The 18,332-nt window shown below is 32.4% G+C and overlaps 2 protein-coding genes and 2 non-coding genes across 6 annotated transcripts; 3 read left to right on the forward strand and 1 right to left on the reverse strand.

Annotated features, from left to right (window-relative positions):
• Nucleotides 1-1,846: 1,846 nt before the first annotated feature.
• Nucleotides 1,847-3,866, reverse strand: LOC108333587 (protein STRICTOSIDINE SYNTHASE-LIKE 13). Its single transcript, XM_017569056.1, has 4 exons — nucleotides 3,381-3,866; nucleotides 2,789-3,073; nucleotides 2,513-2,680; nucleotides 1,847-2,388 (listed from the first exon to the last, which is right to left on the reverse strand). Exons 1-4 carry the CDS (start codon nucleotides 3,758-3,760, stop codon nucleotides 1,989-1,991), a joined length of 1,233 nt encoding a protein of 410 aa, XP_017424545.1. The 5' UTR covers nucleotides 3,761-3,866; the 3' UTR covers nucleotides 1,847-1,988.
• A 7,098-nt stretch (nucleotides 3,867-10,964) lies between these two features.
• On the forward strand, nucleotides 10,965-11,115 carry LOC128194868 (U4 spliceosomal RNA). The gene has a single exon (XR_008246317.1). It is a non-coding gene; the product is annotated as a U4 spliceosomal RNA (small nuclear RNA).
• A 724-nt stretch (nucleotides 11,116-11,839) lies between these two features.
• On the forward strand, nucleotides 11,840-11,956 carry LOC128194847 (U5 spliceosomal RNA). Its single transcript, XR_008246296.1, has one exon. It is a non-coding gene; the product is annotated as a U5 spliceosomal RNA (small nuclear RNA).
• A 3,719-nt stretch (nucleotides 11,957-15,675) lies between these two features.
• On the forward strand, nucleotides 15,676-17,936 carry LOC108333269 (protein ENHANCED DISEASE RESISTANCE 2-like). Of its 3 annotated transcripts, XM_017568668.2 has the most exons (3): nucleotides 15,676-15,868; nucleotides 16,644-17,581; nucleotides 17,695-17,936. In XM_017568668.2, coding segments are annotated over exons 2-3 (930 nt in total). In that variant the 5' UTR covers nucleotides 15,676-15,868; nucleotides 16,644-16,652; the 3' UTR covers nucleotides 17,696-17,936. The 3 variants fall into 3 exon arrangements, with proteins under 3 accessions (XP_017424157.1, XP_017424156.2, XP_052727084.1); XM_017568667.2 differs by lacking the exon at nucleotides 17,695-17,936 and having other exon boundaries at nucleotides 16,641-17,585; XM_052871124.1 differs by lacking the exon at nucleotides 17,695-17,936 and having other exon boundaries at nucleotides 16,644-17,585.
• Nucleotides 17,937-18,332: the final 396 nt, after the last annotated feature.

Genomic DNA, 18,332 nt, shown 5'->3' on the forward strand with positions numbered 1-18,332 from the left:
CTGTTCCCAGCACCGCCTCTGCTAACAGCCTCGCGTGAAACCACTATCTTCTACAGTGGTCCACGCAGAACTCCCTCCCCGAGCCTCTGCACGCCATCCTCCTCCACAACAAGCATTTCAACATCATTCACGCCTAGCAATGAGGCATCTCATTGATCAGGGGATCCGTGAGCTCACCGCCCTTGGGTTCTTGAAATCTGCGTGTAGAAAAGTTGGGTAGCCTCGGTGATGCAAACCAAGTCGTTCCCCCAAAACGCGCAATCTGCAACGTTGTCCTCGAAGCACTCTTTCCCTAGAGAGAGGTTAGGTTGCCGGAGGAAGAGAAGAGAAGAGGCGGCCGCCAGAGGAAGAGAAGAGGCGAAGCTTACGGAGGGCAGACTCGGCGTGTAGCTGGACGATCTTGGAGTCGTCACTGATGACGGCGACTGGGCCGCCAAAGGGCGCAATGACGACCTTGGTAGTAGCGGTTGTAAAGGAGTTGTCACTCCCCAACGACAGAGACATTGGCCATTGAAGGGATGGGAAAAAGAGGGCAATGCAATTGATAGGGTTAGGGTTTGGAATTGAATCAGATAATGAACATTGATAGATCGCGGAAGCGGTTCAGAGGAATTGGGAACAGGAAAGTCGTATACTTTCTTCCTAATTTCTTAGTTAAGTGTTAAAAATGTGTAGTGGAACATGGGATTTGTGTACTTTGTTCCTAATTTCTTGAACGTTTGTCCCCAAGTTCCACTTCTTGGCCTCCAAAGGCATCTGGAAAGGTGTATTCTTTTTAGTTTTCTCTGTCTGGTTGAGCTTCTCAGTTCTTTGGGATGCACTTTCCAATTACCCAACAGGAAGAAGATTTACGGTTTAAGATTTGAAGATTCTGGAATATATAAACCCCTTATGTTGTATTGAATGAACGGAATTGAGGCACTGGTTGCTGATTGACATAAAAGATAAAATACTTTTTGAATGATCTGTGTGAAATCACTGCAACTTCAAAAACCCTAACAGGAAGAGGACACCAAAGAAGAAGACAATGCTTTAAATTTCACCTAATGCATAATTAAATTCCACCTAATACAATCTCAGTGTGGCACGTCATTAAAATTTGCTTCGTTAGCATGCCACGACTCAATAAATTTAACGCCGTCTATTAAAATTAATGGCAAGGTTTCAATTGACTCAATTTTACAAAAATAGAGACCTAATTGAGATAAAAATAAATACGATGACCTATTTGAGACAACCCTACACAAATAGGGATGTCTAAAAGGATTAAACCTTATTATTAATATGGATATCAAGATACAAATATAAATTCAAGACCCAAGTGGTTTTCTAACTGAAAATTTTGATTGATTTGTATGATCATAAAATCAATATTCTTTAAGATATTCTTTCCCTTTTATTCCATTTCTTTCCTCTACTTTTCATCCCGCATTTTCTTTCTACGAAATAAAAGGTTTATGATACAATAAAAGTAAAAACTCAATTAAATATTTAATTTTTTACTATAATATTGATATAGAGTATTCACAAAATAATTTAATATTAATCTTTATTCAAGATTAGACTCCACGAATCTTTCTTATAATATTTTTTTAATTTATAAAACTTGAATACAAAATTTAGTCCAAATTTAGTAAAATATCAGTTTTGGCCTAAATTATTATAAGTTTATCACAGGGAAAAAATCTTAGCCTAATTTATTAAGAGTAAGTTAATAGATTGGTTCATCATCTTTATTTTTAATTTTTAATTTAAAAAATGTGGATTAAGTCGTTTCGTTCTTACCCACTTTTCAAAGTTTTTTAAGCCATTCTTTAATATATTAGTATTATTTTAAAACACAACATTGAAGTTGCAAAGTATATGTTATTGATTAATGCAATTACACCATTTAATAATATAAATAAAGGAAAATTTAAATCAGCAGGGGAACATGATAGACTTAAGAAAGTAAAGAAAAAGGTAAATTAGTGATATATTTGTTGATTTTAAGGGTAAGATAAGGTGGCAATGTGGTTATGAGCAACAGTTCCGATCCAAAGCTTCCCTTGCTCCTCTCTCACTTCACTGACCAGCTGCATAACCTCACCTTCTCGATCTTCAAGAACTTCCAAAACCTCTCCCTTGTCGTTCAGAAGTGAAATCACAGTGTACATTCTCATCCCCATTGTTCTAGCCAACAAGCTCATTCTGATGGGCAAACGGAAGTAAATGTTCCTCAACCATGGATTATGACTCAGAACTTCTTGTGCTGGAGTGCGACAACAATCTATAGCCACCCAGAATTGCCCTTTTCCGTTCATTCTTACGTTGTCAGGGAACCCCGGAAGATCAGCCAAAAGTTCCACACTTCCACTTCTAGGACCCTCTAGCCAAAACTTCATTAACCTGTCATCATTAAACAAAACTAACATGATTTTTAAGGTGGTTGGTGTCATTCTTTAGTTGTACCAATCATCTGTTATGAAACTGTTTAACCATACATTTAGTTATACATGGCAGATGTAGTTACCTGCAATTGGTGGTTTCAGTGAAGAGAAGGAAGGATTGATCTTCAGAAAACTGCACTCCATTAGGAAAAGCAAGGCCATCCAAAACAACATGGGTTGTTTTAGTAGGAGGATCATATCTGAGGAGCCTACCAGTAGCTTCTCCTTCCAGTAATATAAAAAAGTGTGCACTACAAACAAAACAAGTGATCAGTGGAACCATTAGGACCTAAATTCATAGACAATATTACAAGGATTCCATGCATGCATATATAGTATGTAACTGAATAAACGTTTACACTCTGTTGTATCTTTTGCTGGTGTCTGTGAAGAAGATGGATCCATTCCTATGAATGTCAAGGTCATTTGCGAAGAGAATAGGTTTTCCTTCAACATGGGTTGCCAATGATGTGGCTAATCCCCCATTTGGTCCAACCACAAGAAGGCCATAGTATGCGTCTGCTATGTATAGATCTCCACTCTCTTTGTCAAATCTTAGACCTAAGGGACGCCCACATGTCTTCTCATGCTTCCATTGTTTTGCAGTGGTCGAATCATTGCCCCTAAAGCAAAGCTTCTCCGTCCTTTAAATTAAGACAAAGACATAAACATAAGTAGACATATAAAAGAACGTTCTCAGAATATGTTTAGCTAAAATAGCATGTGAATTTGGTAGTTTGTCCAAATTTTCATTGGTATGAGACCATATATGTCATTGACAAAAGACAATCTTATCTGGGTCAGCAAAATAAAACTCCTTTGAGTTTTCAAAGTTGATGCATGACAGAGTTGATCTTTAAACTGACACAAGTGTCGTGGTTTGTTTAATTTATGTACTGAATTTGGAGTCGAGAGAAAGTTGAAATGAAGTAAGATTTTGGTGACAGTTACCAATTAGAAGTGACAACAGCAAATGTTTCCCAACCAAGTTCCTCTCCCATCCATCGAACAACGCGTCCATCGGCTAAACCAGTGTAAGGGCCACGACCCATGTTATCGAACTCGAGCGACTCTGGTCCAAAGACTTGATTATTGAATTCTGATTTCCCATAGAGTGCTAACCTGCTCATGTTGTCCCTGGGCCAATTTTTCATGACTTTGTGGTATGGTGCAATGTCATGCTTCACGGGTCTGAATTCATGCGCAGAGAGAGGACCCAGATGAAAAGGGTCCATCATAACGAGGCCAAAAACCAGAACAAGAGTTAGAACAAAAGGGTGTTGGAGAAAGGTTTCATCCTTGATGAGTAGTTTTAGTTTTGTTTTCTCCATGCATGGAACGAGAGAATGAGAAAGGAAAGGAGAGAAAGCAGAGTTTAGGCGCAATGGTGATGGTCTAACATGGTAGAAGTATAAGCACTTGGTGGAGTCTGGTATTTGAAAGGTTTGAGAAGTGTTGGTAACATGCATTGTTAATGATGGGGTTTATGGTTTGGAGTAGGTTGTCTTTCGTTGTCCACGATGTTCGCATTTTGGAAAACAACAATTGATTTGTGAAAAGTGTTGTGGTAGTTCATTCCGAAATGTCGTGTGTGCTGATTCCTGAATGAAAAACAAAATAACAACCGTAAGGATATGAATTTATGAATGATGCTGTGGTGAAAGTGACCAATGCTATGATCAAACAGGAACCTGTAGTGTTCTTCTACAGTTAACAGGAACATCGAGAGTACTTCTGCAAACATGCAGAGTGACCATTGCTTTGTTTTCTTTATCTTAATTTTAACGACGATGAGAAGGTAAAAACTGAGTTGTTTCATTCTTTATTGTGTAATTAGGCTAACCATACTTTTATAAACAGAAATTTTTTACATTTATTTCATACTACTACCTTTCCCGGTTTCTTTCCCTTTACAAATACAAAAATTCACTCTCTTTACTTAATTTAGTTTGTATATATAAAAAAACTAGTCTTTAATATTTTTTTAACTACACGTATTCAATATTATAACAATACTTAATTTAGTTTATAAAAAAAAAGTTGTCTTTAATATTTTTTTTAACTACACATGCACTACATGACTGAAAACATCTTAAATAATACAGTGTAACATCATCTCGACAAAAATTAATTAAGATTAAGTATTTTGACTAAAGAAAATAAAAATAAAGCATAATTATCAAATTTGTTATATCATGCATCTATTATAGTTTTTATTATCATTTAAGGCATATACCTAAACTTTGAGCATGAAAGTGTTTTAGAATATTATACCTAACACATCTGAGACTACTTGGAAACAAAGTAAAAACATATCAGAATAAAAACTGAAAAATGTAAAGAAGTATCAAATAGAGAATATAAATGAATGTAAAAATATATTATGATTCCTTACTTTATAAACACCAATAATACTTTCTAGTAATTCCTTTTTATTACTCTCAACTGTTTTTTTTAAATTTACAAAAAATAAATTCAACTATTTATCCTATATTGAAATTTTCAAATTAAAACCATTTTAAAACATATTTAGAAAAGTATGATTCGGAAGTATCTCAATGGATCACATAGACACGATAATATATATATATATATATATATATATATATATATAATATGACTTATGAATCAATTTTTTTAAAAGTAAATAAACAATAGTCCCCTAGTCTAAAACGAATGACATATATTGTTCTAATTTTAACATTTAAATTTTACAAAACATACAGTTAATATTTCTTATAATTTATATTAAAATTTTTAAAAATAATTACAGAAATTTTATTAAATTCGATTATTTAAAAAAAGCAATAGGGTTACTAAAATATTTAAGTTATATTTATAAGAACTAACTTATAAACTGGTTAATTTTTTATCTAATACATTGATTTATTAAATTAGAAGTGTAAAGTTGAATTATTGATCTCAATCCTGAGATAATCTAATTCATCACATATTTAAGTTAGAACTGAACATTTTTACTAAAGCTAATAAAGATAAAGTATAATTCACAAATAAATATCCTACATTCATTATTGTTTTTATTAACTCACATGCCTAATTTAAGTAATAGAGCATTTTTTACAAACACATCCTATATAGAAAGTTGACAATAGTTGGTATGTAATCCATTTCGAAGTATCTGAAATTGACAATAGTTGGTATCTAGTCCAGTTCGGACTATATGAAAAAACACAATGAAAACATCTTAAAAGAAAAGTCTCTCATAAAGAATATTTCAACTTTGTAAGAATATTATCTTCGTTTTTATATAAAAATATATTTTTAATGCCATGTGTCAGATCTCATTAAAAACGCACCCAAAATCTCTTTTAACGGACGCCAGGTGTCAAGCAACGAAGATTTGGAAATCATATAGTGGAAGGCAGGTGTCAGCAGAGGAGCGGACGTTCGTTTTGACGTGGGAAGCAAAACTGGTTTTTCTGAAAACTTCCGTAACACTCTCTGCATGCACCATTCTTCCCAGATTCTGAACAATCTCATTTTCTCCTCCTTCTCACTACATCTCATCATCTTCTCTCTAAGAAATCTTACCCTTTCCTTTCTCCGATCACCATTCAGGCACCGTAGAAGCGTTTCCGGCGTCCTAAGCTCCATTCTGAACCGATCGGTTTCGAGTTTTGAACTGGTAAGATCTTCTCCTCCTTTTAGTCATTCGTTCCCTGACACATGCAAACCAACTTCTGGGTGCATGAGGTCATAGTCTCATTCTGAATCAGTTGATCTATTGTTTGGTTTAGTTTAAAGAGTTGATTGAGCGTTGATAGTAGAAGAATTGTAGTCAGACAAACCGCATTTCATCTTTAGGACGATCGTTCACGCTAGAGGTAAGGGAAGCTTATTTAATTTAATTGTATGTTAGTTGTACGTTCGTTGATAATGAATGCATGTGTTGAGTGGTTGAATGTATATAAAGTATGAATATGATTATTTACCATGTTATGGATTGTATGAAGTATGCAAATTGATTTTTATATGAAAGTATAAAGTTACGAAACTATATGTTAAGAAATAAGTTGGAATATAAATGATCCTGATATGAATTTCCCTAAGAAAGTGTACGTTCGTTACTGAACGGTCCTTGACCGTTCGGTTTTCTAGTGAATTTGGTTAGTGGTGGATTCTTTCATTTGGAAAGAATCCTATTTGAGGACGAGCGTCTGCATTTCGAGTCACTATGCTTGAGCGTTCGGCCAAGTATAGTTGTGTCTTGGTGTCCTGTTATAAATATATATATTTATATATATATATATATGTAATTGTATATTGTAGTTATTCGTAAACACTATCCCAATAGTATCCAAGTATAATTATCAAGCCTCTTCTCTTTCAGTTTAGTAGCATTTGGTTTCATACCAAGTGTTCGTCCTAAACAAGTGTTTGGTCTTACACCAGACACTCGTTCCATCTCCTTAAGTTAAGCTTCCTAATTGATAATAGCATATTTTACCATGATTTCAGTGTCGAATTGAGAGAAAATATCAACTCTTTCTTAGCTTTTTGCCTTGTAAATCCTAGTTTTCATTTAGTTTCTTAAGTGGTTGCATCTTAAACTTTAATGATTCAATTTCATCACTAATCTCCATTGTTTAGTATGTTTTGGTCATTTACATCCAAGCTTGTATGCCAAACTGAAGAACCGAAGAACCATATAAGCAAGAGTGAAGGTAAAAGAGGAAATTTTGAGAGAAAAGATAAATGCTGAAGCTGGGGTGCGGCTGGCGTGTAGTTGAGCCCCATTCGACCAGACCTGCTAGAGCTGAGCGGTACAGTTTCTGTGTAGCTGAGCGCCACCCGATCGCGACTTGCTGCTGCTGAGCGGCACAGATTTTGTGCAGCTGAGCGCCAACTCTCTAGAATGTTGTCGCTGGGGTGCAGTTGGCGTGCAGCTGAGCGCCAGCTCTCTGGAATGCTGCCGCTGGGGTGCAGTTGAGCGGTGACAATGCTGATGTGGCAAAGTTGGTCTATTTAGGGCTGAAACTCGAAGGGCTTTGGATCTTTTGCTGCCCAAACACAATTTCTCTCATTTGGAGCTCTTGGAGGCGAGCTAGGAGCTGTGGGAACAGTCCTTCTTCACCCTTGGGTCTTCTTCCTTCTTCCATTTCCACCATTGTTGTAAGCTTGAGCTCTCCATTCATGGAGAGTTAGTTTCATTGTTGTTGGGGGATTGATGTAGCCACTAAACTCTTATGTAAACTATTGTGTTTTGAATGAATATATGCCTCTTTAATTGATTGTTAGTGTTTAATTCCTTCTCTTAATGCTTGTTGTGAAGTTGCTATCCATGACATGATTTTAGGGTTTGCTTGATATTGGGAAATATTTAGTAAATCTGGACTTGGATTAAACACCTAAAGGAAATAATATCTAGGGATAGAACTAGGACCTTTGGTTGTCTTAGATCTCAATTCTTAATGCAGAAATAATTGTTAGGTCTTCCAAGGGATTGGAGCCTAATAAGGAAGTCTAGGCTCTCTCTACCAAGGGATTGGTTTTGAGTAATTTAGTAGATTGACATTGGCATATTAATGAAGAGGAAGTGATTTTCTATACATAAGAGTGAAGTAGGTGAAATCATACCCCCAACAATACCATTCCATATCATTTCTAATATTTCCATTTCCAAGTGTTTGAGTATCTAAGATCACTTTTATCATTTATGTTTCATGTTTACTTTAATTGCACTAAAACCCAAATTATGAAGCATTCTTTAGTCTAAGTTAGTTGAAAATTATACGATTGTTTGGTGACACGAGTCTCTTGGGAAACGATATCTGGTCTTACCGATTTTATTACTTGAAACGATTTGGTACACTTGCCAAAGTCTTACACCAGACACTCGTTCCATCTCCTTAAGTTAAGCTTCCTAATACGAGCTTTCGTTCAAGCCCTCTAGGGTTCGCTCACTATAGTGTTCAGTCTTTGACTGACATTTGGATCTCTCGATACTAAACTAAATTAAACTAAGTATTCACAAGTGTTCGGGTTCTTCATGTGAATCATCCTAAGTATTTGTTTTGAATGCCTTGAAATGTCATTATTCATTGGTTTCATTCTAGAGTCTTCGTTCTTGGTTTGGTCTTTTTGAGGTTCAATTGAAATTCTCAAGAGTCAGTTCATCTAATTGACTCAAGGTTGTAATTGACGTTCGTTCCATTAGTTTCTGGGGAGTTATGATTGTACTCGTTATCTTTCTCAACCCGATATCAACCCCTTGGTCTTAAAACAAATTCTTACCTTTGAGATATCTTGGTCTCGCTCTACGTGTTCGGTCTAGTTCTGAGTTCGGGTCGAACGTTCGCTATTTATAAATCTCATGAATCTTTATACGAGTTGGTTAAATGAAATGATTATTAACGAAAGATGAAGAAAATATGATATGGAAATGTTGTGGATTTTGGACGAGCGTTCCGGAGAGGAACGACTCATGTGTGAATATTGGAATTTGTAAAGTATGACTGTGGGTAAGCTAAGCTGGCTGTTCATCCTGATGTTCCGTGAGTACTCGTCTTCACGTAGAGGAGGGTAGGTCATGTGTGGGAACGGCAGGAGGTCCTAGTCCTTAGGGTTACTTTGGACAGATAGGGCTAACCTATTGTGGCAGCTGTTGAGGGCATCCCAGTTACTACATCACCGGGTACACAAACGCCTGTAGCTACGCAGATTTCATACCGTCCGGACAGTCAGTCTAGTATTAGTATTTGTGTGAACGAACTATGAATTATCTTGTTTGAATGATTTTGTGAAATGTATGTTTATGCATGAATTAAATTACATAAGCTTACCCTGTGTTTTTCTGTCGTGTCTCGTTTTGTACGTTCGTCTTGTCGTTGCAATGATCATCCGTATGGATGTGAGCAGAAGAGAACGCGCTGTTGGAAGATACGCTGGAAGAAGAAAATTTGGTAGAAGTTGAAGTTAAGACCGAACCTTAGGACGTTCGGTCAGTAGAGTAGTTTTTGTAATAGGGTGGTCTTTCGCCACTTTCCCATCTTTGTATATATGACCGTTCGGTATTTTGGTTTTTGTAAACCGTTCGGTCAGACTCGTACTTCTGTATTGTTTAGTTATAGTAACTCTTTCTGTAAGGCCGTTCGGCCAGAACCATTCGTTTTTCTTAGTGTAAAACTGAACTGAAATATTATTAAATGTAATTATTCTATTATATAGTTTATTGCTGTATTTTTGAGATGTTACACCGTGAATGAATGTAAAAATATATTATGAGTTGTTATTTGTAAATAAGAATAGAAAATTAATAAGAAAATGTTATTAACATTTTATGAATAATCCATAAGCGTGGTCATTTTGTACTTTCTACTAATTACTTCCAATTATTCTCAACAGTTTTTTAACATTTACTAAAATTAAATCAACACTATTCATGGTATATTAAAATTTTCAAATGAAAACCATTTTAAAACATATTTAGATGAATAATGAAAAGTATGATTGGGAAGGGTATCTCAATGGACCACATGCACAAAATAATATATATATATATATATATATATTATAATAACTTATAAATCAATTACTTTTTCAACGTAAATAAACAATAGTCCCCTAGTCTAAAAAAGAATGATATATTGTTCTAATTTTAACATTTAAATTTTACAAAACATACCGTTCATATTTCGTTTAAATTTTTAAAATAATTGGATAAATTTTTTATTAAGTTAAATTATTTTTTATAAAAACAATAGTTTTACTAAAATGTTTAAGTTATATTTAATAAAACTAACTTGTATTAACTACTTATTTTTTATCTAATATATTAATTTATTAAATTAAAAGTATAAACCTGCATATTAAATGGATTCGAGGAGGATCAAATTGATTTATAATTTGTTAAAAAAAACTTTTTATTAAATTTTTTTATTTTTTCATAATTTATAATTATTTACTATTTTTAACTATGTAGATTAATTTTTTTTAAATATTATAATGATATTTAATAATGTTTAAATTATTTAAATTTTTAATTTATTTGTTTACTAAGTTGAGATGTAACTATATATTGTTCTACACTGTGCATGGCTACTATATAACATATTCTGTCCTGAAATTAGCATATTTTCTGAGTATTAGTTAAATTTGGCATCAAGCAAGACATTAGATATCTGCCTAAATAAACAAGAAAAATTATATGAAAACAAACAAGATTATTAGGTGAATATTGGTAGATGGGTTTCCAATTTCCCAATGCACACACTAATGTGTTGCTACAAATACAAATAATATAATATAATCAAAGATGTGAAAAACCTTAATGTTATACAAAATATTTAAATTTAAAACAGTTATAAATTGAATAAAAATTTAGTAGGTCTTCTCTCATCCTCTCAGTCATGAATTATGAATCAATTGATACTAAAATCTCTTCCTCTTACTCAGTTCCTCTTAATCCAATATTTGATGTTTCACAGATACATTGGCTATGTCCCACATAGGATATATGTATTTGTTTAGACTGGCAAATGCTAATAAATACCTTATCACAAGGCAGGTTAAATTATCTTTGCGCTTGGGGCAATGACGCAGCTAGTGAGGTTCTAACCGAGGCGCGTCTATTGCTGGTTGAAAACTATTTCCAAACCCCCTCTTTGGCCTGGTTCATCGTTGGCCTTTGAGAATTTCTGGAAAGGACTCTCTTAGAGACAAGTCCTATAAATCTTAGTTTACAGTTTAATGATGAAATAATACTTTATTAATTTTGTATTGTTATTTTGATTTAAATGTTAATGTATTATTATTATTCTCATTTATTTGAATGTCAATGTATTATTTGTTTAGTTTTGCAACTGACAGAAGTAAGTCGAAAATGCATTTATTTGAATGTCAATGTATTATTTGTTTAGTTTTACAATTGACAGGAAAAGTTAAAATTTCAAATTTCAAAATATAAAGGAGGAAAAGTTAAAGTTTCAAAATATAAAAGTTATAATGAGTGTTTTAAAATGGTGTTTAATTATTTAGTAACAATAGATGCTGAAAATATTTAACAATTGTGGGAAAAATTAAAATTAGAAAACATGAAAGTTATGCAAAAAAAATAGTTAACATGTTTCTGTTGGATAAAGTTTCTTTACAAAATACTCAATAGTATTTTTGTTAGAAATGTTTTGTAACTCTTTTAAAAGGATGTTAAATTGTTTTATAATAATAGAAACTGAAAAATTAATCAAAACTCAATATCAGAATACATATCTAATTAAAATTCTATACTAATGCCGATTAAAACAACTGATGATAAATAAAAGTCAAATAAAATTGAATTATATCATGACTAAGCAAACATTTCTGACGAAAGTCCACATCGACTGTGGTAGTGTATAAACCGATCATAGATCGTTATATAAGATGAAAATGTTCTCTAGTACTTCTCACGGAGGCATGAGATAAACACATAGCGAACTATTCTTTCGCCTTTTACTAAAGAATACCGTGTGTTTGTTTCAACAAGTGTCATACGCCTATTTTTGGAAGAGTCCTTTTTATAGGGCTCTGTAATTATAGTTCAAAATTAGTGTTACTTGACTATGGAAACTTTTTTTGGAAGAGTCCTCCAAAACTGGAAGAAGCCATTTTAGAGGACTCTGTAACTTTAGGTCAAGGTTAGTTTTACTTAGCTATCAAAACTATTTTTTTGAAGAAGCCATTTTAGAGGACTCTGCAATTTAGTTCAAAGTTAGTTTTACTTGGCTATAGAAGCTGTTTGTGGAGAAGTCTTCTAAAACTCTGCAATTTTAGTTCAAAGTTAGTTTGCTTGGTTATTGAAACTTTTTTAATGTGATTAGTCCATGGTTCAGGAGATTTGAATTTTATTGTCAGTGTTTAATTGTAACATTATTATAGACTACATATTTTTTGTTGTTTTTCTAAGTTTGTATAATCAACTTCCAAATTTTATTGTCAGTGTTTAATTGTAACATTAATAGACTATATCTTTTGAAGTTGTTTTTCTAAGTTTGTATAATCAACTTCCAATCCTAGGATGATAACAGGTAAGATAAAAAGATAAACATTTCCTTTCAATTTGTCTTATTTGTTATTTCAAATGGATTACAGTTGTACATGAGTGCTGACTAGTGTACTTTGTACCTCTAAATCTAACTCGACTGAGTTGCTAATGTTAAGGAGTACCTTTACTTTTTAGAAATTTTAAAAACTGGCATGTCAGGTACTTTAAATTAGTTTGAAGAATTAGTTATTCTGGTGTTTAGTGTTAAGGCAAGTGCATTGTCATGACTTACTGAAACGTGTAAAAGATGTTTTAGGTGATCTTAAAATGATGTTTATTCACTTAGTCATTTATGCCACTTAAATTTCAGCTTCTTCTTTTGTCACTTAATGTAAATACAAACTGAATTTTTAGTGAAAGGCTTTATGAGCTTATCACATGCCTATCTGGACAGGAAGAGTCTATTTCTACATTGTATGATCATAGCACTTCTTTACACTACTACATCACTCAATGTGGGATTTGATTCACAGATGTAAAATTGGAAAATGCACCCTTCCTACTTCAATACGGGTTAATACTGCGCCACATTTCATTAAATTGATCACAAATTTAGTTCAAAAGTTGAATTTATATGCTTTTGGCGCTGTAGTCTTAGAGGACATTTCAACCTTGAGTTATGCATAAATGTGACAACTAAAAAAATTATGCACTTGCTTTGTTATCCTAAGTCGCTATATGTCCCCTTGGATGCTTTAAAACTTTAAGTATTCATGGATATTCATATATATTTAAAAGATAATAATTTGGGTCAATTTACTACGTAGAGAGAGTTTTTCTTCTTTGTTGTTCATTCCATATCTGTATATTGTGAGCTACCATGGGAGACAGGAAAAGTGACCTTGGCTGGAGAAACTGCCGCACCCTTGGCTAGAAGAGTTGTCGTCACCCGAGTCCAGTGTCACACAAGTTTTTTTCCTTGTTTGTGGTATTTTTCTTGCAGTAATGTGGTCACGACAGTGGCCAAAAGCGTCAAAGAAGAAATGATACGAGAGATGAGGAGGTTCAAGTTGGTGTAGGTGGGTTTCTGCAGGTCGAGGGTGTTGAAATTTAAATGTAAATCTAAGTCTCGTATTAAATAAAAATAAAAAATAGAACACTATATAAAGATGAAAGACTAATTATTTTATAACTTAACTTTTTAAATAAATAATTGTGTCAATATCGTATATGTTGAACTCAGACGTAAATATTAGTGGATTTAATAATGTTATTTGCTATTGATATCAAGTTTCTTTTTAAAAAAATATATTAAAAAGGTGGATAAGACATGAAAGTGATGCAATGATTGATTGTAGTAGAGAGTCCTTTAACATTGCTACTAAACTGAAAAACTCAACAATATAAGTAATTATGTTTCAGACTTTTAAGAATAGCTTACGATGAATTACATTATCCAAAATCATGTATCGTAGTTTATGAAGGGGTGTTAGAACTTGAGAAGAAGTGGTTATGATTCGATTAAACTGGCAATTACATGGTATTCATCTTACCATCACTGAGACAACGAAACATGTGGTTGTACCTTCAAAAGTATTAGTTTTAAGAAGTAAGAAGGTTTAAGAAAAATAAAATAAAAAACGTTTAAAGAGTTGAGTTGATGAATTTTAAAAAATAAAGAATAAAGTGAAACTATCACAATTTCATTCGAGTCAAGATATATTGAGATAGTCAACTTTAATCTCACTAGAGTTATATTTAGTACATTCTCAATAGTATCAAATGCACTTGACAAACATATTTATATTATTTACATTTTTTTAAAATGTAACAATAACTTACAACAAAATATTTTATTAAAGTTACTAACATAAATTTTATTTTATTTCAAGATAACTATAATATTACATCAACTTAATAATTAGAATTTAGTTAGATGTTGCATCATTCCAAAATTTCACATAAATTTTACTATATATTGAGACAAAACATGATTAGTTGTTTGTATGATTCAATTAAGTTAATGTTTTTTTTGTTATGAAATTTGATATGTTTCTATGATGAGCTTTTTCAATATCTAATGTATAATCAAGAATAAAAAGAAGCTAATTCCATCAACAATTTTTTATTAAACCAATTAAATTATAAATTATTACAATCCAAAACCTTTCAACACCATTAACAAAATAATCTAGATATTGAAGCTGGAAACTCTGCTTTAAATGTCATTCTTTGATTGTTTATATTACAATATAAACACACATAATCAAAAGTCAGAAAACAATATTTTGATAGCTACTCTTCAATCAAATCAAATTCCTGTAAAGCTTTGGTAACAAAAGCAACACCCAACCAATAGTAATTATCCAAAGTTATCTCCTCCAAGACAGACAACCTAAAAAAAAATAGTTGTTATGCAGAATAATATATCTATTAGTCATTTCTGAATGTACTTTAAATAAATTATAGTGATAAATAAACGACAATTAACACAATTTAATAAATTTTCTTAACTAGAATATCAAACATAACTTAATCAACATGTTAAATCAGTATCTTCATATTAATAGTAAAAGCATTTACACCATTTACTGTACCTAGACACACGATATTGAAAATCATCTCTCTCTTTTCACTAATTACACTTTAAGAATATTTTTGTGTGTTAAAAGTCTTATTGATTATAAATAAAATCGTTGGATAAATTATAAAGAAACCCGAAAGATTTATCACTAAAAGCAAAACATTGTCATTTAAATATAATATTATAAGCAAAATATATTTTATTAAATTATTAAGAAAACTCAACATTCATTATGATAATAAAGAAACCGAGCTCCTACCTAATACACTAGTTAATAAACATAAAATGACATAGTTAAATATATATTTTTTCATAAGTAAAATTTTCATTTTTTTAAATAAAGCATATTGCTATATAATTATACTTTTTATCTTTGAAAAAATGATTGAATGGTTATTAAAATTTTAAATATATAAAGGAAAAGAAAAATAAAATTGTTCTATAAAATTATAAGTAAAGTAAAAGAAATTAAAGATAATAAACTAAATATATTATAAATTATCTATTAATAGAATAACTTATAGATAGAAATTTAAGTTATAAAATTTCTAAAATAAATTCGTATAATATTTCTTTCTTATCTTCTATTATTCAAATTAATATATAAAAGTCAAATAAGTAGTTAATTAATTTAACGAATCATAAAAATATATAATGCATGGATAGCGGATGACGTGGATTGTAAAGTTCGAGTTCTTCGCCCTTTTGTTTGTCGGTTGTGTTTTCCAACACGAAATCCTTTTCATTTGTTTCTCCCAAAACAAACAAACCTTTGATTTCAGTTCTTCCTCAATTCAACTTCAACAAGAGGATTCTGCTGTTTTCTTCTACCCACCCTTTTAATTTCTCTCATCAGTTCACACAAAGACACAGGTATTTCATCTTTATCTATTTTCGTTTACTTCTCATTTCTAAATTGACTGTCAATGCTATTTCCTTCGTCACTCTTTACAATTTGTTCCTCTCCCTCTACTTCTATTTTTCTAGACCTTGTTTCCTGGAATTGTTTAACCAGCAATTTCTTGTACTCTCCAATGTTTTGCCTCGTAATATTCTCTCTGACGTAAGGGTTTGGTTTAAATGTTTCCTAAAGTAAAGTTGAGTTCTTTTCAGATTGTATTCGGTTATGAGATTACTGTAACCATCTTATAATTTCCAAATTTGGTTTATCGTCAGTGCAATATTTTCAACTGATGGTACAATTCCTTCTTCATGTATGGGTTATTGGCTCTTTGCATTGTAGTTGGCTGCTAATTGACACTAAGGTTGTATCTTACATAGGTAGAAAAAGTCTATGAATTATTGCTGTTCATCTGGTTCTGTTGCGCGTTTGTGCTAGCAGAATTCAGTGGAAGTCTATGATCACGGTTTAAGCTTTAAAACCCTATAGGAGTTCCGTCAATGAAATTTACTGACAATAAGTTATTGGGTATGCGCCCTTTTTACTGAGAGCTAGGGATAATCTTTGCTTAGAGAAAAATTCTGTCTATATTCAGCAAAGCTTGTAAATTTTGGAGTTGGGATGAGCTTAGGATTACTGCATGCAACATTCTTGTTTATCTTGCAATCATATTGGGAAAGAAAGTTTTTCCATTTTAGTTTCATTACTATAAGCAAGCTAATATTGTTATTACTGGGGAAGCAGCAGCACCCATTTATGGCCAGCGTTGAATGGATAGATAGGATAATATCTGAAGGGGCCGTTCCACTTCTTGAGCCAGACAATTGTTCAAACGGTTGGGCTACACCTCCTGGTGATGTATTCATGGTCAGAGGCCCTGAGTATTTTAAGACAAGGGTTAAGATTCCTGCTGGTGATTATCTGCTGAAGCCTCTTGGTTTTGATTGGATAAAAAGTTCTGTGAAAATTGGGGAGATATTAGACGATCCAAATAGTAGAGTTAGGAAGGTCATAGATGATGAGTTTCCAGCAGCTGAAAAACCCTTTGTATGGGCCTTCAATATTCAAGTTCCAAACAAGGATAACTATAGTGCCATTGCTTATTTTACAACCAAAGAGAGAGTTCTTGAGGATTCCCTAGTGGACAAATTTCTGAAGGGTGACAATGCATTCAGAAACTCAAGACTAAAGCTGATTGCCAACATTGTAAAAGGTCCTTGGATTGTTAGAAAAGCTGTTGGAGAACAGGCTATTTGTGTGATTGGGCGTGCCCTTTCGTGTAAATATTGCACAGGAGAGAATTTCATTGAAGTAGATATTGATATAGGATCTTCCATGGTTGCAAGTGCAATAGTTCATTTGGCATTTGGTTATATTTCAACTCTGACTGTTGACTTGGCTTTTCTTATTGAGAGCCAAGATGAATCAGAGCTTCCTGAAAAAATTTTAGGTGCTTTCAGATTTTCTGATCTTGATCCTGCTTCAGCTAGATCAGTTGAACCATCATCTGCTTTGAACTGTGACGATGTACAAACATCTTTACCTACTAGATTGTGGAAGTCAATTGGACAGGGCTTTTCCCATATTCTTCATTCAGGTCCTCAGGAAGATGGTTCCTCTTCTGATTCACAACATGCTAAAATTGTAGCAGATCACAAAGATAATACAACTGAAGTAAAAAACTGGTGAGTTTTATTTGTTTGTGACTTGATAACCATTTTGATGTTAATTTAGAAACATACATCCTCGTATGTTTGGTTTCTCATTTGGGTTTAATGTGCAATGATTTTGTCTGCAGATATATTGGAGGAATTGAAAGGGTGTGGAGTTCCATTTGAGATGATTATTCTTTTAGCCATTTTTTTATTATTCAGTTCATAGCATCTGTTGTATTACTTGATTCTTTCCTATGTCAGTATTTTGTAATACTACAGAAACTTAGAAACCTTAAGAGTGGCTACATTTTTTTAGCTGGACTGTTATGTATATCTTTTAAAGTAAATTCTACTGTTTATAGTTGATGGGTTAGTCGTTATGCTATTTCTTTGTGGTTATCTGAATAGAATTGCTTCAACTTTTGGCTGTTTCTTCTGCGGCTTCAAATTTTTTTAAAATTTTAAAATTATTCTCTGCAATTCAAAAAAATCCCACGTTTTTTTTAACGAATTTGAAAATTTGTTAAATAATTTTTTTAACAAATTTTAAAATTTGCTAAAAAAAAGTTTCAAAAGTTTTAACCAATTTCAAATGTTAAAACAAATCTTTCATCAAAGAAAAAATTATATTTAACATATTTCAAAATTGGTTAAAGAAAAAAAATCTTTAAACAGATTTCAAAATTTATGTAAAATAAACATAATTTCTAAGATTATTTTTGAAAATTAGAAATACACGATGAAATGTTTAAAAATGATTCTCAACTTTTTTAGGTTGAGT

This window comes from Vigna angularis, chromosome 11, assembly GCF_016808095.1.
Source record: "Vigna angularis cultivar LongXiaoDou No.4 chromosome 11, ASM1680809v1, whole genome shotgun sequence".
NCBI lineage: Eukaryota > Viridiplantae > Streptophyta > Magnoliopsida > Fabales > Fabaceae > Vigna > Vigna angularis.